The sequence below is a fragment of the Delphinus delphis genome, chromosome 10 (assembly GCF_949987515.2).
Source record: "Delphinus delphis chromosome 10, mDelDel1.2, whole genome shotgun sequence".
NCBI classification, from domain to species: Eukaryota; Metazoa; Chordata; class Mammalia; order Artiodactyla; family Delphinidae; genus Delphinus; species Delphinus delphis.
The window spans coordinates 72,220,326-72,245,504 of record NC_082692.2 but is presented as its reverse complement, the minus strand read 5'-3'; the positions used below and the strand labels follow the sequence as shown (position 1 = coordinate 72,245,504).

Genomic DNA, 25,179 nt, shown 5'->3' with positions numbered 1-25,179 from the left:
CCCGTCACCGCGACGGGGCTGGCCCGGAGGTTCCTTCACTGCTCGGGGCTTGATTGCGAGCTTGGGCCTCCGAGGCGGCGGAGGTGGGTTTTACTGCGCCCCTCGGGCGCCAGCCGTGCTTCCGCGCGTTTGGTTGTAAATCGTAGGGGACAGTCTTCCCCCAGCAAGGCGTACGTCTCCTGGAACCAGAGCCTCGAGTGAGGACAGCACTGGGGAATTTGGGGCGGTTTGACTACTCCCGCAACGTTTTTCGTCAGAGACCATGAAGGAGACCTCCCTGCTGGCGCCTTCTTTAGTTTCCTCAGATTATAACCTTCCCAAACCTGCCTGAAGCGTCCAGTTTCCCCTCTCCAGCAAAATGGTGCTGGCTAACTCAGATCTGAGCGATCAGTTGTGTCGTTAACTTGGCTTTTAGGTAAATTCGTGGACAGTAGTCTCCGTAAGATTTTTTTCTGAGCACTTGCATATCAGTATATTCAGTTAAAAACATGACTTTGCTGCCAATTCGTCAGTTCTTACCTGGCCTTGAGAGACTGACATGCCACAATTCAGACTTCCATATTTCCTATAAATCACAAAACATCTTTTTAAAGTCAGGGTGCACTGATTTATTATGCTGGTAACTGATTAGCATTTCTGTTAAAGTTTTGGAAGAATCTTTAAATAGCTTCTTCAGCCTCTAACTTTTTTTACAGGAAAGAAAAGTGAAGCTCTACTTCTAGAACTCGGTCTGGATTAGAACTTCTGCCTCTTTTGTCCATCTCTATATGTCCACATTCCTTAGAGAAGAATCATTATACAGAGAAAATGGCAGAATCACTAGTGTCTTCTAAATAGCCATTAATCCCACCAATCCATCCCATTTTCATTCAAGAAGTATAAGAAATGCTGAATAAAAATTATTAGTTGCCCGATTCCACAGATAAATTGGAATAAATCCAGGTACAGTGGAACAAATCCAAATACAGTAACGGGAATGGAAGTTACTTATTTTAAACTCAAATACTAGATTTTACCATGATCTCTTGAAGGGCAAATAGAATCAAGTTTTTAAAGTTTTACCAGGTAGACTTGCAGTATAGTTTCACAGAATAATCCTTAGATTTCAATAAACTTTCAATAAGAGCTCTCCCCTTAGATTGTTTATCAACTAGTCACCCTGTAGAAGAGATCTTTAGTTTTTGAAAGGTGGTTTGGAGTCAGTTCTTAGAGTGTTACTGGTTCCCAGCTGCTTGGATGTACCCGGCATCATACAGATCTCAGCAATACAACTCTGGCCTTCGACATTTCTCGTCTATCAGCACAGTGGCATGCAACCTGGCTATAAAGAAGGAAGACTTTCAGGGTAAGTAACATTCTTGGTTGAACTGTAATTAGATTGTAAGTGAAGAAGAAGAAAGTTAGTGACAATTGATAAGAATCAGGAGTAAATGATACGTGAAAACAAAGTGAAGAAGAGTTATATGGTGCAGCTGAAGGGGTTCGGCCAGTTAACTTGGCCAAACTAAATAATTCTAATGAAAAATTATCTTAGGTATCTGAATTATCTGGGTGGGGTATTATCATCAAGTTAAATGGTTTCCTTTTTTGTATGTTACGTGCACCTAAACTGTGCAAGGATTCTCAAGAGGCTATTATATTATCAGAGAGAGGCAAGGAATTCTTGCCTGGCTCAGCTGATTAAAAAACAAAGCAAACAAAAACAACTTCACGTTCAATTGGGTGGAGAGGCAGTTTAGTCAAATTATAAAGCTAGAAAGAATCTTAAAAGGCTTTCCATTTGGATCCTCTAGCTTTAGGCTACTGTTCACTCTGCTCAACCAGAAAAACGATTGTATTTCCTATTTTAAAACACCTCTAAAACTGCAGAATTGCAGTCTCCTTTGATAACCAGTTTAAGTTTAATCAGCCTAAGTTCTGTATAGTTGACCAAACTCGGTTCCTTTTATACAGGAAATGAGGCTTGTTCAGAGAATGCTTCAAGGTTTACTGGAGCCTTGTGTGGGTAGCATAGTAAAAACTGGCTAGCAGGTTAATTTTATGGAAGGCAAGGCAGCTTTAAACAACATCCACCAAAGAATTCATTGAGACGTTTCACAATATAATTTACAACAAAAAGACATACAGTCTTGTAAGTAGATTTGTTAATTATTAGTCTCCTAAAATTATATTTGATCTTCTTATAATTAAGTTTTTACATGATACCTCTTGAAGTTCTGGTCTGCGGTATATAATAGGAAAGAATCCAACAACCCAAATGACACTGGTGCTTTACCTTTTAAAATTATCCCCTTAGGTTAGTGGTTACCAGACTTATGCACACATAAAAGTCATCTGGGGGAGGTTGTTAGAATGTGGATTACTGAGCCCAGCTGAAGATTCTGATGCAGTAGGTCAGAGGTAGGACTGGGACTCTCCCAGGTGAATCCAAAGCAGGTCATCCTCAAACCACATGTTGAAAAACTCTATCCAAAATGGAAAATAACCATTTCCCTTTACCAAATAACCTTGTATTTTAGAAAATTTAAAGGGTCAAGTAAATATTTAGGAAAGAGTCTTTGGTTCCAGCTGAGGATGGTGAGAGGGGCACCATTTCCAGAATCACCTAGAGAGCTTGGGAATCTTCCCACTTACAAACATCCCCTGAAAGACTCCATCAATCTGAAATTCTGGGGTAATTCATGCTCATTTTGAGAGTATAATATATAATGCAAATAATTCTAGATGTTACCTAATAAATCACTCCTTAATGAGACTCACTTTAACAGATAATTCAGCTGTTTTCTTAGCATTCAGCTGAGATGAACCAAATTCAAGAAATGAGTATATTAATTGATATTTTGGGAACCTGAGTCATTCCATCGACTCTAAAACATTTGAACCAGTGGTCGAGTGGGGAGAAGCTTTGGGCAATTGGGGGGTAGAATCAAAAGTTCTGAGGAGTGTGTTCCAAAAGAGGTGGGTGGGCAGCCAGGACCAACTGATTCTTCATTGTGCCCATTGCAAACCACCCTCTAGTCTTTGACCTTAATATTAATGTTGCTTTTGCTCTTTGCCACAGCATCCTTAGATTGCAAATTTGTGGCTAAAACATAAATCCTTGGAAAGGCAAATTCCACAGCTTCTACTTTCTTGACTGTGAAAAGAATGAAACTTTATTTCTAGGATAATTGTATATGCCTGTTTCTTTTATGGTTGCCTTGATTCATTTTTGGAAGATGAGGACATTGTAAACTAATTTCTTTGACCAAGCCAAGAACTGTGAAACCAAGCAGCATCATTCCTGTTTCTGTTGGGAGGTGAATAAATACATGGGCGTGAGCTCATGGACATGGACTGTGGAGCCAGCCTAGCTGGTTTTGAATCCTGGCCTCACTCTTTACTAGTTCTGTGACTTGAGTCAAGTTACTTAACTTCTCTGTGTCTCCATTTCGTCATCTAAAAAATGGGGCTTAATATAGAGAACCTACATGATAGAGTCGGGAAGATGATTAATGAGCTTTCAGAATAGTGCTGGGCCCAATAAGCATCCAGTAAAAATCAGCTAAGTGTTCCCTTCATGATTTACCAATATTAAATGTTTCAGTGCTTTTAAGGCAGCTTTCATTTTCTTCATTTCTCCCTCTTTATCATAACTAAAGAAGCCAATATTTTCTAAATCAGAAGATTGTCCTCATTGTCTTAGAGAATCCTGATACTATTTTAAATAATATTACCGTTACCCTTGCTAGTGTTTTATCACTTTGATCTAGGGGCTTTTGTGGTCAAATCAAAAAATTTTTAATCAATATATATATATTGTGATATTCTGGAGAAATGGTGTAGGTACCAAACCAGCAAAGGCTATTACCCTGTTTCTGGTTTTTGGTTTTTGGCAGTGTGGGGAGGGGAGATGCCCTCAGATTAAAAGATATAAGATCTTCAAGACATTCCTACTTCCCAGAAGTTCTGGGGAGCAATAGGCAAGTCAGCGGAGAAGAGATTGCTCTTAGAGAAACCAATAAGTCCCATGACAGGTTAATCACTGAAATCATTTTACTTTCTATGGAACCACAGAGGGCAGTGAAAAAACAGTTACAGAGAATTGATTAAACCAGTACTGTTTATATCATGGCTGATGCAGAGAAGTCTCAGAGTTAATCAGGACATCCTTCTAAGAACACTAGGTGGTGCTCTGAATTTAGTTTTAGGATTCAAACTACCTCAGGAAATGGCTGTCGTCATTCAACAAATATTTATTAGGTAATGAACAAAATATTCGAAATCTCTGCCTTTGCGGAGCTACCGTTTAGTGGAGATGGTAGGAAGAGAGACAATGAAAAATAAACATAATATGTAGTATTAGAAGTATATCAGTAGTATATTAGAAAGTGGGGAGCGCTATGGAAAGCAGCAGGGAAAATGGGATGAGGGGCAGTTGCAATTTTAAATAAGCTTGTCAGAGTAGACTTCATTGAGAAGGTGACATCTGAACAAAAACTTGAGTCACTGGAGTGAGCAATGGGGACATCTGAGGAGAAGGTGTTCCGGGAGAGGAACAACCTGGCAGACGCCCTAATCCCTAAGGCAGGAGTGGCTGGCTATTTTGAGAATTGCATAGAGATCAGGGTGGCAGGAAAGGTGTGAGGATTTTGGATAAAAACACCTTCATTTATTTTTTTAATATTATTTGTTTTTGGCTGTGCCGGGTCTTAGTTGTGGCACGTGGGATCTTTTTTCAGTTGTGGCATGTGGGCTTCTTAGTTGCAACATGCGGGCTTCTTAGATGCGATATGCGGACTCTTAGTTGTGGCATGCGGACTCTTAGTTGCAGTGTGCATGTGGGATCTAGTTCCCCTACCAGGGATCGAACCCGGGGCCCCTGCATTGGGAGCACAGAGTCTTACCCATGGGACCACCAGGGAAGTCCCAAAAACATCTTTAACTGAGGTTGTGATTTGAAACAAATGTTGGAGAAACTGTATAAATTAGTGATATGAGATATCATAAATCGTGGGCAAATTAACATTGTCTTAAGTAAACTCAATACTTTATGAGATGTATTGGTTTAAAGGAAAACTTACATGAGTGATTTAGCTAAGTCATGTTCTATATACAGGGTCAAAAGTAAAGTCTTAATAACAGAAGACAATGATTTCTTGTAAAAACAGCTGTATGTTTTTTTCTCTTCCCTTTCTGAATAATTCAGCCCTAAAGCCATTAGGTGTGGCTAAATAAAGTAGGAGTCTATGCAGGGTGGGTAGGCATGGGGGGCTCAGAACGGGGTGTTGGAGCCAGCAGGGGCGAGGAGGGCGTCCTCACAAAGGGGCACCCTGGTGTGGGGTGCCAGAGCCCATGCAAGGTGAGCCCCCTCATCTACATAGGGGGGCGTCAGAGCACAAGGTGGGTAAAAACAGCATTTTGGTTGGAGGGGCAGCCCCCAAGCAGCAGGATGTTGGAGCAAATGTGGGGTGAGGGTGCCTGAGAGGGCTGTTTCGGAGTCCAAGCATGATGAGGAGGGCTTTTGTTCAGGTTGGAAGCCTGCTGCAGGACTTCAGAACACAAGGGGTATGGAGAATATCCATGAAGAAGGGCAGCCTAGTGCAGGGTCTCAGAGTCCCAGTGGGGTGAAGAAGGTATCCACACAGAGTGCTTGGGTGTGCGGTGTCAGAACCCAAGCAGGGAAAGAAGGGCTTTTGTGCACCTAGGTTAGGTTATTGGTACTCTAGTGCAGTAAGGAAGGCTTCCATGAAGTAGGGCAGCCTGGGACGAGGCATCAGAGCTCAAGTGAGGAATTAGGGCATCTTTGCGGGGAAGGAGTGGTAGCAATGGCAGTTTGGTTACACAGGGGGATAGATGCAATAGGTAAATATATTGAGGATAAGGGAAGCCAGATTTCTCACTGTCAGAGAAGGGAATTACAAATATGGAAAGGGGGAAAATTTAGAATGAATCCTCTGGTATGAGACTGGAATTAGAGGTGTGTATGTGAACTCACAGATTTCAATAAATGTATAGGAGTAAACTGGATGTAAAGTGCGTATATGTCACATACCTGCATGTGTTTCTTAGCTTTTTCATCGAGAAGGCTTGTGAGCAGAGATGCCCCAATAACAATGAATGCACATCTGAGTCCATATCTTGGCTTCCAAACCCCATTCTCCGTTAAAAAGAACTAGGGCTCCTTGGAGAAATGGCTGACACAAGGGCTAGAGCAAGAAAAGAACAAGATGTGCCTGAGACATCTTGTTGTGCTAGAAAGTAGAAAGTGCTCAAAACTGATGTGTCAAAAGAACACAGAAGTCAGCTTGAAGGGGGATCCCATTAGCCAAATCAGGGGACATTTCAACGTCACAATAAATAATGAGATTCTAACTCATTAAATAAAATAGGAGAGACTTCTCCAGTGGCGCATTGGTTAAGAATCCGCCGGTCGGGCTTCCTTGGTGGCGCAGTGGTTGAGAGTCCATCCGCCTGCCGATGCAGGGGACACGGGTTCGTGCCCCGGTCCGGGAAGATCCCACATGCCGCGAAGCGGCTGGGCCCGTGAGCCATGGCCGCTGAGCCTGCGCGTCTGGAGCGTGTTCTCGGCAACGGGAGAGGCCACAACAGTGAGAGGCCCGCGTACCGCAAAAAAAAAAAAAAAAAAGACTCCGCCTGCCAAGGCAGGGGACACGGGTTGGAGCCCTGGTCCAGGAAGATCCCACATGCCGCAGAGCAACTAAGCCCATGCGCCACAACTACCGAGCCTGCGCTCTAGACCCTGCGAGCCACAACTACTGAAACCCGCATGCCTAGAGCCCGTGCTCCGCGACAAGAGAAGCCACCACAATGAGCAGCCCACGCAATGCAATGAAGAGTAGCCCCTGCTCACCGCAACTAGAGAAAGCCCGCGCGCAGCAACGAAGACCCAACACAACCAAAGATAAATAAATAAATAAATAAATAAATAAATAAAATAGGAAACCATGAGTCCCTGCTGATATAAAGAAGTGAATAAATAGAAAGTTTGTTGAGGAACAAAATATTTACATAGGCTTAAAATACCTCGCTAAATATTTACATAGGCTTAAAATACCTCGCCAAAAAAATACTACATTATAAAGGTGAAAAGAGTAACTTTATAGTGGGAAAACCTGGCAGATGCCATCTTAATCAAATGCTCAAAGTTAAAATCACCAGTAATGAGACAAATCAAAATTATGTGCTACCTGCTAGGAAATGAGAACACAACATCACTTTTGTGTCATCCTGCCAAAGATGCTTAACCTGAATCTAATCATGAGGAAACCTCAGACAAACCCTAAATGAAGGACTTTCTACAAAGTAACTGACTGTAATGTTCAAAAGTGTCCAGGTCATGAAAGTCAAAGAAATACTAGAGGATCTGTTGCTGAGTGGATGAGACTAAAGTAACACAATTGATGGCAGTTTGTAATTCTGAACTGGATCCTTTCACTGTAAAGGATGTTATTTGGGACAATCGTGAAATTTGAATTGGGTTTGGTGATTAGGTGGTAGTGATGTATCAGTGTTAACTTCCTGACTTTGATGATTTTATTGTGATTATTTAGGTGAATGTCCTTGTTTGCAGGAAAACACACTAAAGTATTTAGGGGTGATGGAGCATGATGTCAGCAACTACTCTCAAATTGTTGGAGAGAAAAGTTTTTTGTACTATACTTGCAACTTTTCTGAAAGTTTAAGATTCTTTCAAAATTAAATAGAAAACATTAAATATTAAAATGAAAATTGGTGCATAGATATATTCATGAATAGACCAATGACATGATATGTTGCTAAATTGTTTATTTTTCCCTTAAAGTTTTTTCAGATTTTAAAGAGAAATTATTAAGTAAATAGATGTCACGGCTGTTGGCAGGAAGAAAGCGTAGTTCCTGGAGAGGGGTATGACCTCAGGGTACTCAAAGTAAAATATTCCAGAGATGATTTTTGCTCTTTTCTGCCCTGCCCCCCATACATATATCTGCTTTAATGGGGACCCAAACACTGCCGAGAATTCTCAGGTAGTACTTATGTGAAAGGATCCAGTGGTAACCACGACACCTGCCTTATTTGATTATAACCTTTTAGAAATATGTATTTATTTTAAGGCAATTCCACTAATATCTGAGTTGCTAGATTTCTGAAATGTTATTTCCAGTTATCTTCTAGTACTAAAATGAACTCATTTATTTAGGTTATATATGTGAGCTGTATAACAATAATGTTTACTATTCCAGATAAAATCCCCTAAAGTATTTTTAGAATCTTTATCATTTAACTTGCATGCTGCCAATTTTTCATCAGTTTTTTACTTTCTCAATCTGGGAACTATATTTTAATTCTGAGGTAATTCAGTTTGCTAAATACTTTGTCATTTGTTTATATGATTAGAAATACAGTTTTCAAGTGGTAAACTCTCCTTCATCTCTGTTCCCTCTGTTAATGATGTCATTATCCATTTGGTCACGTAAGCTAGAAATATGGGAATCAGGTTCACCTTCTCCCTCTTACTCCCCTCAACAGACACACACACACACACACACACACACACACACACACACACACACACACACACACACACACACACACACCCCTATACCTGACTGGCCTTCATTACGTTGCTTTTCTCTGACCTTTTCTTGAAACATCTCTACCTGAAGACGTCTCTGAAAAGCCTTCATAGTAACATTGATAATGGTAATAAATGATAGCAAGCAGTTTACATAATGTTTACTATGTGTCAGGTGTTACTTCAAGGGCTTTGCAAGTATTATCTCATTTCATCCTCAATTAGGTACTATAATTATCCCCATTTAATTATAGAGGAAACTGAAGCACAGAGAGGCTAAGTTACATGCCCAAGGTCACATAGTTAAAAAAAGGCACAGTGCTGGAATTTGGACCGAAGTAGTATGACACCAGAGTTGGGCTCTTACCACTCCTCAGCCCTTCTCAGTCTCACTCAAGTGATCTGGGCCCTTTTCTGCTCCCATAGCCTCTTGTGCACACATCTTTATTATATTCTTATATTGAAATTTTGTATTTATTGATTGGTGTTCCTAGAAGAATGAGAGAATTTTGTTATTTATACTTACAAAAGTAGAGAAAATAATGAACCCACATTACTATATTTCTATTCATTAGAGACAATGAATCCACATATACCCATCAGTCCAATGCAGCACTTATCAACATTTTGCAACACTTGCTTCAATTACCTTTGTTTTCTTTCTGGGTTTTCCTGAAGTATTTTCATTTCTTTTTTTTTTTTATAATATAAAATTTTTTTTAATTTATTTATTTAATTTATTTATTTTGGCTGCATTGGGTCTTTTTTGCTGTGTGCAGGCTTTCTCTAGTTGTGGCGAGCAGGGGCTACTCTTCGTTGCGGTGCGCGGGCTTCTCATTGCGGTGGCTTCCCTTGCTGCGGAGCACGGGCTCTAGGCACGCAGGCTTCAGTAGTTGTGTTGTGTGTGCTCAGTAGTTGTGGCTCACGGGCTCTAGAGCGCAGACTCAGTAGTTGTGGCGCATGGGCTTAGTTGCTCCGCGGCATGTGGGATCTTCCCGGACCAGGGCTCCAACCCGTGTCCCCTGCATTGGCAGGCGGATTTTTTTTTTAGATGTTGGGGGTAGGAGTTTATTTATTTATTTTTGCTGTGTTGGGTCTTTGTTTCTGTGCAAGGGCTTTCTCCAGTTGTGGCAAGCGGGGGCCGCTCTTCATTGCAGTGCACGAGCCTCTCACTATCGCGGCCTTTCGTTGCGGAGCGCAGGCTCCAGACGCACAGGCTCAGTAGTTGTGGCTCACGGGCCCAGTTGCTCCACAGCATGTGGGATCCTCCCAGACCAGGGCTTGAACCTGTGTCCCCTGCATTGGCAGGCAAATTCTCAACCACTGTGCCACCAGGGAAGCCCGGCAGGCGGATTCTTAATCACTGTGCCACCAGGGAAGCAAGCCCTCCTGAAGTATTTTCAACCAAAACCCAGAAACCTAAAATTTCAAATTCTGAAATTTCACCTGTATATACTTAAGTAGAATATCTTTTAGAAGGGCATTTAAAAAAATATAACCATAATCTCATTATCACACTGAACAAAATTAATATTAATGACTACCTTCTTGATCATGAGTTTCTTGAGGGCAGAAATCATTTCATCCCTGGTTACCTAGTACATCCCTGATATATGCTGGAGTTTAATAAATGTTTGTTGTGATTCAAAAGGTTGTTTTTAAGTTGATAAGAACCATGACATTTATCCTCCAGAAACAATGTTATAAATAACAATCAGGTTCTCAGGTTAACTGACAACTCTCATTTAATCTACAATGATTAGATTAAATGGCACTAACGTGTAGGCCTGAGCCCCTGGGAGCCTTAAATCCTAAACTATTTTATCTTTGATTATTGAGTCTGGGGAAATCCTGAGTCTAATTTAACCTAGCCCTGAGTTTTCTTGTTCCCACTGTCAATCTGGGGAGAACATAAAGACAAGGGCTAGATTGGGTGGGAGTGTTCATTGGTAAAGATTTCTTAGAAGGAAATATGGCAGAATCCAGCGAAAAAATAATATATTCTTTTTTTTCATAATAAATTCTGGTTTATTTTTGGGTGATAAAGAAATAATATATTCTTCAAAGAAACTTTTTCATGGAAATACTCCTGCGTATGTGCTAACAAGGTAGTCATTGTTTGTTATAGTTTAAAAAATTGGAGACAAACGTAAGTGCCATTATCAGGGGTATAGTTCAATGAATTATGGTTCTTCCACTTGATGTAGCACCAAGCAGCTGTTGAAGAATGAGGTAGAGCTGTGTGTGCTGATGTCATGTCTTGTCAGTGTGGGGGAACCACATTGCAGAATAGTATGTGTGTCTGACTCCATGTGGATGAAAACGTGTGTGCATGCATCTACCTCTTTATGTCAAGGCATTCTAAAAAGACAGGAAGGAGCAGCACTAAACTGTTAATGGTGGCCAGTGGGTTGGAGAGTAAAAATGGGGTAGAATTGAAAGGGACTATCATATTTTACTCTATGTACCATAGTATTAAATGAATTTTTTTAAAAATAGAAATGTATCAGAGTTTTAGATGATTTTACATCAAATTTTTAAAATCAAGGGCTTGATGTATGCAAGGCACTACACTGAAAACAATTTTGACTGATTTGAAAGTGTAAAAATATGAAACTATACTCTTGAGGTTGAGAAGAGCAAAGCCTAAAATGTTTTCTAAATGTTATAAATAGAGTGAACTTATTCTACAAGTCTTTATTTAATATCTCCTGTTTGATGGGCACTGTGAGCCGTGCTGGGAGAGACAGAAGTGTGTGAAATAGTCCCAACTCTCCTGAACCTTGTAGCCACTGGGAAATATACCATGTGTCTCAAGTTACAATGATGGCTGAGGAGGGCCTGAGGAATGACAGAGTGTCACAGATATGAATTGTGCCTCAGGATTTTTAAATTTTAAGCTCAGATTTTAAAAATGAATCCCCCATCTCACTTTTTATTTAATTATAATTTCAGAATGTCATAATGTCTAATTTGTGGATTACCCTGGAGTCATACATAAGTAGTTCATAGAAAACTGGGACTACTTTTACACATTAAAAAGCAATGACAACAGTAGTAAACACACAGAATTTACATTGCCTGTCCAGCTTACAAATGTCACCTCTTCCTAGTCCCATCCATCCATCCATCTATCCATCCATCCGTTTATTCACTCATTCAACAAATATTTATTGAATGTCTGCTTTAGCGTTGCTCTAGGAGATACTGTATGTGTAATAGTAAAAAATAAAGTATTTTATTTTAGAAAACACATTTTAATATTTAAAAATACTGAGGGTCTCAAATAGAACAGTGTAATTCCTGTGCAGAAGTAAGGGGCAAATGTCATTAAAGCTTTGCTTATTGCATTTCTTTCTTATTATGCTCACAGGCTGATTTTATTTCTTATTATGCTATGACTGGATTTTAAAAATCTCTGCCAAAACACCTAACACATTGGGCATTTTTCCTGATAGTTAATGATTTGGGACTTAATAGAAATACATAATTAGAAAATAAATGTTAGCAAAGCCTGAGTTGATTTACAAGTTACTAAAGCAAAATAAAACATAAACCTCTCAACTTTTACTTCACCTTGAACATGTAGATGTTTTAAATATAGGCTGTCCAATTTTACAATTCCTAAAGTCTCTTCAGTGTCAATGTGTCAGGCTTTTATTTCTCATCTCAAAATAATTGTTGAAAGATATTGAGGATTGATCATAAGCAAGATTTCACAACCTTTTTCTTTCTTTTTAACTTTTTATTTTATATTGGAGTATAGTTGATTAACAACGTTGTGTTAGCTTCAGTTGTACAACAAAGTGATTCAGTTATACATATACATGTATCTATTCTTTTTCAAGTTCTTTTCCCAATTAGGTTCACAACCTTTTTCTTAATGGATCAGTACACTTTGATGTTTATATCATGAGATCATTGGTGAAGATGTTACAGTGGCCATTAATTGATAAAATCAATAGAACAGGGAATTTGGAGATGGAAAAGTCAGCCCGCTGCTATTTGGTGACTTCTGCAAATTACAACTGAACTCTCAGTTTGTTTTCTCAGCTACCAAATAGTGGAGGATTTATTAAAGGATTAAGCACAAATACACTAAAAATGCTTTAAAAGCTATAAATCACTACAGATATTTTGTGTTTGTATTCATTATAACATTACTCTAGATAAACAGCACTTATTAGAAACCAACAGTAGACATTATATTAGTGGTGAAACAGTATTCTCATGTCAGGAACAAAACAAGTATGTCTGTTTTCATCATCACTATTTTCAACATTGTTCTGTACTTCTAGACCAGCGTTGTCCAACAGAACTTTCTGCGGTGATGGCAATATTCTCTGTCTGTGCTGTTCAATATAGTAGCCACTGGCCACAAGTGGCTACGTAAATGTAAATAAATTACAGGAGAATTAAATTTAAAATTTAATTGCACCAGCACTTGCACTAGCCACTTTTCAAGTGCTCATTAGCCACATGTGGCTAGTGGCTACCATATTGGATAGTGCAAACACAGAACATGTCTCTCATTTTATGGGACTAGAAGTTCTATTTGTTTACAATTATAGAATAATGTTTAATTATTACCACATATCTATCCATCCACCAATCTATTTTATTTTTTATGCATTTTAAAGTTACAGACATCAATATACTTCTCCCCTAAACTCTTTAGCATGTGTATCATTAACTATAGTTCAGCACTCGTTTATGCTTCAACAGATAAAATTTTACATACAGTGAAGTGCATAAATCTTAGAGTATTAATAATTATTGACAAGTGAATACATCTGTGTAATCCAAAACCTAGCAAAATATAGAACATTACCATCACCCCCCCATGTTTCCTGATTCTTCTTCCCATTCATTCTCTGCCTCCAACTCCAAATTCTGATTTTTTCAATATAAACTAGTTTTGTCTGTTCTGGAACATCACATCAGTAAATCAAACTTCACGTATTCTTTTGTATAAGGCTTCTTTGACTTATAATGTTTTTGAAATGCTTTTGAAATTCATCAGTGTTTTTCCATATATTGATACTATATATCAATACCTTTATATTGTTGAGTTGTATTCTACTGTTGTATTATACCATAGTTTATCTGCATTCCTGCTGATAGACACCTAGTTGCCAGTTTGGGCTATTATCAGTAGAGCTTCTGTGAATATTCTCATGCAAGTCTTTTTGTGGACCTGTTTTCATTTTTCTAGGAATGGAATTGCTAGATCATAGCATAAGTATATGTTTGTTTGCTGCTAATGTATGGGATTAAATTGATTTTTGTATATTTACCTTTATAGTATGACTTCGCTAAATTCACTTATTAGTTTTAGTAGCTTTTGTAGATTCTTAAAAGTTTTCTATTGTAAACAATCATGTCATCTGTGAAAAGAGACCCTTTACTTCTTCCTTTCTGATCTATATAATCTTTATTTCTTTTTCTTTCTTTATTGCACTGGTGTTCAATAGAAATGGTGAAAGTGACCATCCTTGCTTTGTTCCTTATCTTAGGGAGAAAACATTCAATTTTTCACCACTAAATAGTATGTTAACCGATTATTTCTATAGATGCCCTTTATCAGATTGAGAAAGTTACTTCTAATCCTAATTTGCTGAAAAAAAAAATTTTTTTAATAAATTTATTTATTTATTTTTGGCTGTGTTGGGTCTTTGTTGCTGCGTGTGGGCTTTCTGTAGTGGTGGCAAGCGGGGACTGCTCTTTTTTGCGGTGCGCCGGCTTCTCATTGTGGTGGCTTCTCTTGTTGCGGAGCATAGGCTCCAGGCGCGCGGGCTTCAGTAGTTGTGGCACATGGGCTCAGCAGTTGTGGCTCAGGGGCTCTAGAGCACAGGCTCGGTAGCTGTGGCGCACGGGCTTAGTTTCTCCACAGCACGTGGGATCTTCTCAGACCAGGGATCGAACCAGTGTCCCCTGCGTTGGCAGGTGGATTCTCAACCACTGCGCCACCAGGGAAGTCCCAAGATTTTCTTTAAATGTTTGATAAACTTCACCAGTGAAGTTATCTGGGCCTGAAGTTTTCTTTGTGGGAAAGAATTTGATAACCAAGTCAGTTTCTTTAATAGATATAGAACTAGGCATGTTTTCTATTTCATGTTGTCTCAGTTTTGGTAATATATTTTTCGAGATACTTGCCTATTTCATGTAAGTTGTTGAATTTACTGATATAAAGTTGTTCATTATATTCTTTTATCTTTTTAATGTCTGCAATTTCTGTAGTGATATCACCTCTTTATTCCCAATATTGGTAATTTGTGTTCTATCTTTTTTTCTTGACCAGTCTACCTACAGGTTCTCCCTTCCCAGTTTTTTTTTTTGGAGTATAGTTGATTTACAATGTTGTGTTAGTTTGTGCGGTACAGCAAAGTGAGTCAGTTATACATATACCTATATCCACTTTTTTTTTTTTTTTAGATTCTTTTCCCTTATATGCCATTTACAGAGTATTGAGTAGAGTTCCCTGTGCCCAGTTTTTTTTATGAGGAGCTTTTTAGATAAATTATCTAGTGCTGTATAAATCACCCAAAGCTTAGTGGTTTAAAAAAGTAGTATTCATTTAATACCTCTCACAGTTTCTCTATGTCAGGAATTCAGGAGTGACTTGGATACCCAGTCCTGTCTTGGAGTCTCTGTTAATATTGTGATCAGGTGTCATTTGGGACTTCAGTCATGTGAAGACTTGAGTAGGGCCAGAGGATTCACTTCCCAAGTGACTCATTCACATAGCTGGCAAGTTGGTGTTGACTATTGACAGGAAACCTCAGTTCCTCTCCATGTTGGCCTCTACACATGTCATGGTAGCTGGCCTCATGTGCTTGCCAATCTTTGATTGTGAGGTTATATTTGCTTACTTTTAATCTGTGGGAATCCTGTGGACCTAAATTAGGGAGGCTTTCTTCCAGAGAGAATTTGGTCTGCTTTTGCCAGGAACCATTACTGAAGTGGCCTGAAGTAAGAGAGTTCAGTTCGGTGCCCCCCCGCCCCCGTCTACCGCTAGCCTGAGGATTAGAATCCTGGTTTCAGTGATGCTAAGGATTTTTCCCGTGTGGGTTACCTCGTATTTATCATTTGCTTACTGATCACTGCTCCCAGTTCTGATTTCATTTCTTGGTTGTTGGGTTTTTATTGTTTTGTTTGGTGAACAAACAAAATTTCCCTTACTTATGGGGATCTCAGCAATGTATTTGAAGGTATTTTTTACCCAGGATCTAATTGTTTTGTAGTTGAAGGGTCTTTCAAGGAATATGGTCCAGCATATTGCTAGAACAGAAATATCCCATTCACTCTCCAGTTTACTTCAAGTCTGGCTTTTTTCTTTACCCTCCAGTTTGCCAAGGTTGACAGTAACCCCCTTGTTAACAAACCTAGTATATTTTCACTCAGCCTCTCAGCAGTATTGACACAGCTGACCATTCATTTATTCTTTCATCTAGTATGAGCCGAGTACTGTTTTGGATGCTAGAATGAACAGAACAGACAAAAATTCTAGAGATAGGAAACAGGCAGTAAACAATAAACATAATAAACAGATATATAAGGGACTTCCCTGGCAGTCCAGTGGTTAAGCCTCCATGCTTCCACTGCAGGGGACATGGGTTCGACTCCTGATCAGGGAATTTAGATCCCGCACGCTACGCTGTGCTGGCACAAAAAAAAAAACAACAAAATCAAAACAACAACAAAAAAGGATATATAAAAAGTCAAAAGGTAGTAAATGCTTTTAACAAAAATTGGAGCAGGGCAGAGGGCCTCAGGAATCCTGAAAGAGAGGTTGAAATTTTTAAAGGGGCAGGAAGAGTAAGCCTTATTGAGAAAATGATATTTGAGGAAATACTTGAAGGAGGTAACAGAGTAGTCCATGAGGATATGTGAAGGAAGAACATTCTAGGTAGTGAGAACAACCAGTGTAAACTCCTGAAGCAGGATTGTGCCTGTGTTTTCAGGAAGAGGTCCAGTGTAGCTGGAACAAAGTGAGCATGGGAGATGTAATAAGAGGTAAGATCAGATAGGGAAGGGGGGCTGGCAAATCATGTCAGAGCCTGTAGGACACTATAAAGACTGACTTTTACTGAGATGGGAAGCCATTTTTTGAGCAGAGTTATGATATGAACTGACTTTTTTTTTTTCTGCCACACTGCACGGCTTGCAGGATCTTATTCCCAACCAGGCAACCAGGGATTGAACCCGTGCCCCCTGCAGTGGCAGCACGGAGTCCTAACCACTGGACAGACAGAGAATTCCCTGAACTGACTTGTTTTTAAATGATCCCTCTGGCTGTTTACTGTGTTGATAGAAAGCCATAGGAGATCAAGGATGGGAAGGAGATCAGGAAGACCACTTGAGATGCTATTGTAGCCATCTTTCTCCTTGATCCTTTTTCCTCTCTTGGGTCAATTACTGTATCTCCAGATTTTTCTCTTGCCTTACTAGCTGTTTCCTTCTCTAGTTCCTTCTCCAGCACATCTTCTCCAATTTCCAAATGTTGGAATACCTCAGACTTGGTCCTAAGATCCTCCTTGTATCTAGGTCCATTCACTGGTGATCTCATGCAAACCTCTAGATTTTAATGGCTTTAATACCTATGATTTATGCTTGTAATGCACAAACTTGAGAGATTCAGCCCGGAGCTCATACTCATAAACCCAGTAGCCTACTTGCTATCCAAACTTGAACTCTTCACTTCTTGCCAAACCTTTCCTCTCCTAATCCAGGCTTTCACACCGCAGTAAATGACACTATATTTGCTCAAGCCAAAAAACAGTCATCCTTAATGCCTCTCTTTCCTTCATTTCCACCAGTCCATCAGCAGGATGTGTTTTTCTCTCCCTGAATGGATGAGCTATTTCCTCCACAATGCTATGTGTCAAATAACTTCAAAAATCTCAATGGCTTAAACAACGAATATTTATTTTTCTCACTCACAGTACTGTAGGTCAGTTGGTGTTTGGCTGAGTTTGCCTGGGCTTGGCCTACTTGACTGCAGGCCGCAGGATGGGTTGGGATCTGTGTGTTCATTCTGGGACTCAGGCTGAGGGGCAGCAGCTACCCCAGGGATGACCACATGGTGATATCAGAAGCTCAGGAGGGAAAACCAGTCATGCTGGCACATTTCAAGCTTCTGCTCACATCACTTCCCATTGGCTGAAGCAAGTCACATAGACAAGCCTAAAGCTAAGGAGTGGGAAGTACACTATATCCACTATGAGGCCACAGCAAGGGGGTGGCTGTATAGTATATTATGGGGATTGAAGAATTGGTACTAATTATTCAATTACTCAGTCTCCCACAACCTCCTGAAGAATTGTATCTCTCCCCAAATCCACTATTAGCCTTCATCTCTTGCCCCAGACAGCTATCTCTGTTTTCATCATACCTAGAACAATGCCTGGCATTAGTATATGCTCAGTAAAAAGGTATTGAATAAACAACTCCCAACTGATCTTCCTGGTTACATTCATCACTCTTCAGTCTCTTTCTACGTAGCAGCCAGGGTGGGGTTTTAAAACCATAAGTCCTATCTATGATATAATAAAAAGAAATATATTTGGCCTTTGTCCCAAGTTCCAGGCACACAGCTACTAAATTTCTTGGAATTTCTTGAGTAATAAGAGTGATAGGAGCATCTTTTATTCTAATGACATGACTCTTGGTGGGTTCTAGATAGCTTCAAGGTGGGGGCTGGTTGCCAGAAAGACCAAACCTAGATTAGAGGCTTGTAATTTTCAGCCCCACCTCCTAACCTCAGGGGAGGGGAGAGGGGCTGGAGATTGAGATCAATCACCAATAGCCAATGATTTATTCAGTCTTGCCTATGCAATGAAACTTCCATAAAAACCCCTAAAGGCCAGGGTTCAGAGAGCTTCCAGGGTGGCGAACACATTGAAATGGTGTTCACTGGGAGGGTGGTGTGCCCAGAGAGGGCATGGAAGCTCTCTGACCTTTCCCCCGTACCTTGCCCTATACATCTCTTCCGTTTGACTGTTTCCGAGTTGTATTCTTTATAATAAACTAGTAAACATAAGCAACATGCCTTCCTGAGTTCTGTGAGCCATTCTAGCAAATAATTGAACCTGAGAAGTGGGTCGTGGGAACCCCAGATGTACAGTCGGTTGGTCAGAAGTACACGTGGCAACTTGGGACTTGCAAACTAGTTTCTAGAGTGGGGGCAGTCTCGTGGGACTGAGCCCTTAACCTGTGGGGTCTGTACTAGCTCCAGGTAGTTAGTGTCAGAATTGAATTGTAGGACACCCTGTTGATGTCTGCAGAGAACTGGAGAATTGCTCGGTGTGGAAAAACCCATACACATTTGGTGTCAGAAGTGTTGTGAGTAAAAACAGCTCAGACTATCATATTAGTCCCAACTTAAAACCCTACCGTGGGTTCCCTTTGCTCTTGAACTCCTTACAATGGTCTTTATAAAGGCATCTCTTATCCAGCCAGGCCTGGCTCTCTAAACAATAGCATCTGGTACCACTCACTTCTCTCTGGCTAACTGCCCTTTTCTTCCTCAAATATTCCAATGCTTTTCAGCTGCAAGACCTTTGTACTTGCTGTTCCTTCTGACTGGAATGCTTTTTCTCAAGATCCTGGCATGCTAGCTTTCTCTCATCCTCAGCTTCAGCTAAAATGTCGCCTCCTTAGAGAGGCCTCCCTGACCATCAATACTTAAAGACCCTCTTCCCATTCCACCCCTACCCCTGTTATGTTTTATCACCATCACCTTGTTTATTCCTTTCACTGAGTTTATCACTCTCTAAAATTACCTTGTTTTGTTTATCACTAATCTCTAGCACCTAGAATGGTATCTGGCACAGGTTAAGTGCTATATAAAAATTCATTATATGAGTATATGAGAAAACATTTCCTCCACATTTTAAAAGAAATTCTTTGCTATCTTTTATTTCCATCTACTCATCCATATATAAAATGTTATAAGTAAGTCCAGATAAAATCAACTCAGGAGAAATAAAAATATTGCAATGTTTGTGTTCGTAAAGAAGAAATTAGGGACTGGAGTTGCTTCAGCCTGTGTTGTGGCATCCTTGAAACTTGTGCCTCTAGAACACTAATCTGTGGGGTTGAAGGTCTCAGTGAGGCCTCCTTCCACCTCCCTTACCTGACTTACCTTTTCTCTTTTTCCATTCTCATCCCTAGTTAATGTACGAGATTATTTACTTATCTACAATTATTGTTTGTTGCCTGTCTCCCCACTCCCACGCCCGCTGTGAGCTTCATGGGCACATGAAGGCAAGGATCCTATTCTGTTTTTTCTGGTACTCAGTAGATGTTCACCCAACTGCGGGATGAATGCATGAATGCATGAATGTTTCAAAGGAGAGAAAGGAATCTGGGAGGTTCTGAATCAATCTCTTCCTCCAAGTCTTCCCAGAGTAAGGTCACCCTCACCATTGCACAGTCTACCTCCCAAGACACTACAGGCAAAACCTCCACAAGGTATAAATGTTTTACTAGTTTATTCATTGTCAGGATGGCTTTACTTGTATATTTATAAATCTATCTTGTGTGCCTGTTGATGCTTTGTGTGTGGATCCTTTATTCACTCTAGAGCTAGTGTAAGGAGGAATTTAGCTTGGTATTTATGACATTGTGATAGGAAGTGACATCATGATAGGGCAAAATCTGATGAAGTTGAGCTCAGTCCTGTAGAGGCTGTTTCCTCTATGACACAGACTACTTTTCCTCTTCCCACAAGAAAAGCCTAATAGTTGTTTAAATGCTGGATAAAGCTGAGCAGTTAAATTTATCATCAAGAAGGTATTGGAAGAAGAGGAGCAGGAGAGTACAAGAACTAAAAGTGTCACAACTTTGGTAGGAAGTGGCCACTTCAGAATCTTCCCAATTAGCAGGTGTGTTTCTCTTTTAATTTCATGTTTTCTTAGGATGATGACATTAAAATATTCTGTTCTTGGTTATTTTTCACAAACCTTATTGTCCTCATGAAAACCCTCCAGTCCCTCAAAATATCAACAGAGAGAAATTTTTCTTTAAAAGATAAACTGTTTTTTTTTCTTTGAAACAACTATGTTGGGAGAGAAATTCTTCCTTTAGTTTCAATAGTCATACTTTTTAGTTGCTTGGAGGCGGTTACATATGAATCTTCATATAAACTTGTATCTCTCTCATTTAAAAGAAAAGATGAAAGAAGAGAATTAGCTCATTAATTATTTAAAATACTTGGTGCAACTGTTCCTTATGAATTAATCGAGGCACTTGGAAGACAATTAAACTCAGTGTTAATAACATTGCCAACCTTTTCCAGTATGCTGCACTCCAAATACTATTGTGTTTTCATTGACAACATTCACTATTACATATGCATGTGAAAAACAGGCCTTTTCATCAGAATTACTATAATAGCATTAAGGGATTATTATTTTTTCCAATTTCTTTGGAAGAAAATTCACTTAAATTAGATTATTTATTACTTGACTGCTCTCCTTTCTTGCCTGTATTAGGTAACTGGAGTTCATGAAAGTATAAACTTCAGAATAAAAAGCATGATTTTATACATTAATGATTTCAAATAAAAGAGGAGTGTTAGTCTGTGCATCACTTCTTTTCGAGAAAGTTAAGTCTGTGTTCTGCTTAGGAGAGATAACACTTTTTGTCCCTGTACGTGGCCCCCCTGGTGTAACCATTAGTTGCTAATTACTTGCAAACAAATAAACAATTAACTCCTGGAGCTGCTGGCTGGGCCAGTGTTCATTGACATGCTAAAACTTTCTAAGACGGGATTTTAATTAGTGACGTTCTAAATCCAGCCCCCATCGTCAGCGGAGCCATAAGGTGAACTGCAGGAAGGTTCAGCCCGGTACACGTGGGGCAGAGCCAGCCAGGGAGGAGTGGAGAGGCCAGAACTATAGCTCTGTGCAGCCCACACGAGGATGTCTCCCAGCCTTCAAGAAGGTGCTCGGCTTGGGAAAAGCAAACCCCTGCCCTGCTCCTTTTCAATTGAGAGCATCTTAGGACTGGACCAGAAGAAAGACTGTGTTCCATCAATGAAACCCCACAGGCCCTGGGCAGACACCTGCGGCTCTTCAGGTACGCCACAACTTAATTTTTAAAATTCTTTGTTAATTAGTTTGCAATGTTTAATTTGACCTTTTTTTCGTACTACATAGACTTAGAGAAAAACTGCAATTTCATCCAATTACATAATTGAAGAATCTAGCACTTTTAATGCCTCCAGCTGAGTCCTATGGGAAATAAAAAGAACATCGGCCTTAGATCCAAGTGGATATGAAGTTCACCCACAGGAAATGCCAAGAACCTTCATTTTCTTCAGAAGATCTCTGGGTGTATTTGCCATATCAGATATTCTAAATCTCTTTTCACTGAAAATTAAATGACATTCAGAGGCCAAAATATGTCCTCTATCAGCAAGGCAGGGTTTTCATTTTTGTTTGCTTTTTGGATTTTGGTCGATGAAAGGTCAGTTCTGTGAAACCCAGAAAATTCTACTAGGAAAATTAAAGACAAGTTCCTGAAATTACTTCTTATAGAACTTTGTGGAATATAGAATTGGACATCTAAGGTGGGATTTATTTTTCTGTTTTTAGGGAAAGAGATTAACCTATGTCTACATGTCCCGAGTCTTCCTAATGGGATCTCATTACCTTGTACTGTGGATCACTCAGTGCCGGAAGAAAGTGTTTTGAAATATGAAGATTACTTTTCACCCTCAGAAAGACTTTCTTTGAAAAGAGAGTTGAGTTGGTATAGAGGCCGAAGACCCAGAACCGCTTTTACTCAAAACCAGGTAGGAAGTTTTTTCAACCAACGATCGTAATACAAAGGCTTTAACTGACACCCTGTTGGGCAAAAGCCTATCCACCTTGGGATCTCAGTTTAGAATCCTTATTAATGAAACAATAGACTGTCTCTATCTCTCTCTCTTTAACAGTTTCTGGATAGTAATTTTTTTTAAAAAGGCATACAGATTAATTGCCCAAGATTTAAATGCAATTATGTTGCTATACAAATTAAAGTCTATTTTATGATAACATACCAAAGATCAACACTTTAAATAACTGTTTCCTTATTCTTAGATTGAAGTGTTGGAAAATGTCTTTAGAGTAAACTGCTATCCTGGCATTGATATCAGAGAAGACTTAGCTCGAAAATTGAACCTAGAGGAAGACAGAATCCAGGTAATTTTTTAATTTAGTTATTACTCGTGGTAATTAAAATGTTAAGAATAATAAAATAACATTTCTCAGATCTGTTTTCTTTTTCCTTAATTTTAGATCTGGTTCCAAAATCGGCGTGCAAAGCTGAAAAGATCCCATAGAGAATCACAGTTTCTCATGGCCAAAAAAAATTTCAACACAGATCTCCTGGAATAGATAGAAAACTAAACATGGGGAATTATCTTCCAATTGTGGAATATAAAGAATCAATGGGGATATCAAGTGTTAAAAATGTGATGTTTTCGTTTCTGTGTTTAATCTGAGTATTGTCTTTTTTTTCTGAAAATATATTGTAAATAATTACTATTATAACACGGTACCTATTATACTTGGGCACTTTTAGTTACAATAAAGGCCTTTCCTAATATTTTAATAAACATTTTCAGAAAAAGCCAGCTATTTTTTGTGAGCAAATTTAATCTAATAAATTAGTTTGCTAAAATCAGTAAACTCATGACTAATTGACTCCACAAATGGATTCCATTTACAAAATAATTCAAGTCAAATAATCTGAAGAATGGCACAAAGGTGTGATTTGTTTCAATAAGTTTCCTTCAACTGCATTTTGAAACATTATACTTAAATATATTAGTGTGATTTATTCGTGAATCTTTTGTTCCTTTTGATTTCTGGCAGAAAGCAGTGAGAATTTCTCACCATATATCAATACAAATCCGTATAGCATTCCAGTTTCAAGTTGTTTTTTTTTAAAGCAAAGTTATTATTGCCAAAGTAGAGATGTAAAATCATGAGTTGTCTTATTCATGCCATTAGTATTGCATTGCACAAAAGAACTGAGCTACAAATAAATGCAAATTTTAAAATGTTTTTCTAGTCCACTTAATGTTGTGCTTTACTTGCATTCATCAAAGTAAGAATGATCATCTGGCTTGTATCTATTTCCAGTTTAGTGATTTCCAATCACCTGTATATTTTGTTACAAGTAATATATATGTTGACTGAGGAGGTAAGATAACTCTCCTGCCTTTTGTATATGTTCTGACATTGTCACTGGAAATAATCAGGGCACTTTCTGGGCCCAAACTGTATTTTCTTTGCATTTGCCACTGTACCTGCCAGTTAAAGACAGGAATAAGATAAGATGCGTCACAAGGGAGTCCTGCCACTGGAGATCTGGGTATTTATTTTCCAGTTAATTAACGGAAGGCCAAAGTGGGTGTTCTTTTTGATATGAGCTGGAGAACGCTGACTTTGTTTCCTGGAAGCTGTATTTCAAGTTTGCCCATTTGGATTGAATTCTCCCTTGCTTGCCTTTTTTTCCTTCCTATTCCTCTGCCCTTCTTTTCTCTTCCGGTAATGACCAGAGTAGACTAATTCTTGTTGAATTATTGAGTCTCTGCCCATTATATATTTTTTTCTTTCATTTTTTAATTGCATGGAAAAGACTAGAGGAGTTTGTATCTTATTGCTGAGGAAAAGTACCATGACTCAGATTTTAGAGCTTTTAAAAAATCATTTTCTGAGAACAATTTGGGGTAGAGAGCTCTGTGTCCCAACAGCTGGTCAGCAGTAAGCTGTGCTTATCCTGTTTCACTATTGCTGAGATGGAGAGAGAGGAGGAAGAGAAGGGCAGCAGGGAAGTAACTGGAAGAGCAGAAGCATTAAATGTTTTCCAAGAAGTCTGTGCTGTCACCCTGTGGGGCCACTTTTTCTAACATAAAGAGCTGCTTTCAGTAATATTATAAAATTCAAAGCACTATTTATAAAATATATTAGTCACAATTTATCCACCAAGAGCTTTCTTTGCTCTTCGTAGGTTCCTATGAAATCATATTAAGGTGGAGGACTAGAAGTCACCAGGAGTGGGTTTGAGGGGAAAGGATCATGCGACGGGTAAGCTTTTTCAAATAGCCATTTATTTTAATCCCAAAGGTCATGTTTACATACTGTAAACAATTCAAGCATTATAGAAGTAGAGTAAAACCTCCCTCAAATCTCATCCTTCACAGATAACCATCATTAAACATTTTTGTAGATCTTTCTGTGTATAAAAGCACATATATATCTATACATGTATATACACACATGTGTATATGTTTGTTGTTTTTGCTGTTGTTATTTTTTATAATGTCATCAGACTTGACATTCTGTGCATCTTTCTAACATCTTGCAGTTTCGGAGATATAGCTCTGTCTCCATCTTAATGTTTGCTTGGCTTAGCAAGTCCTGTGTATAACTAACGATTTCACAATGTTAATATTCAAGTATTTTTGAACTAGTACTTTTCACAAATTGAGATTTTTCAAAGAGTAATCATAGGTTATCTAGAATTTATCTAAAATTAAACCTAACCCCCAAATGTGAGAAGTATGAGGATTCTGTATAAAATTACAGACTTTAGAAAAAAATGAAACAGCATCACAAACATTGATC

General features: G+C 39.0%; 1 protein-coding gene across 2 annotated transcripts; it reads left to right on the top strand.

Annotated features, from left to right (window-relative positions):
* The first annotated feature begins 92 nt into the window (after positions 1-92).
* Positions 93-23,583, top strand: HESX1 (HESX homeobox 1). 2 transcript variants are annotated; one of them, XM_060021477.1, is made up of 5 exons: positions 93-1,345; positions 21,358-21,637; positions 22,156-22,355; positions 22,645-22,746; positions 22,843-23,583. In XM_060021477.1, exons 2-5 carry the CDS (start codon positions 21,481-21,483, stop codon positions 22,939-22,941), a joined length of 558 nt encoding a protein of 185 aa, XP_059877460.1. In that variant the 5' UTR covers positions 93-1,345; positions 21,358-21,480; the 3' UTR covers positions 22,942-23,583. The 2 variants fall into 2 exon arrangements, with proteins under 2 accessions (XP_059877460.1, XP_059877461.1); XM_060021478.1 differs by lacking the exon at positions 21,358-21,637 and having other exon boundaries at positions 95-1,345.
* The last annotated feature ends 1,596 nt before the right edge of the window (positions 23,584-25,179 follow it).

Excerpts from the sequence above, each read along its gene's own strand:
- HESX1 (XM_060021477.1), top strand. The coding sequence starts at position 21,481 with ATGTCTCCCAGCCTTCAAGAAGGTGCTCGGCTTGGGAAAAGCAAACCC. Across the intron at positions 22,356-22,644 it reads CCGCTTTTACTCAAAACCAG|ATTGAAGTGTTGGAAAATGT; the intron begins GTAGGAAGTTTT and ends CCTTATTCTTAG. Across the intron at positions 22,747-22,842 it reads TAGAGGAAGACAGAATCCAG|ATCTGGTTCCAAAATCGGCG; the intron begins GTAATTTTTTAA and ends CCTTAATTTTAG.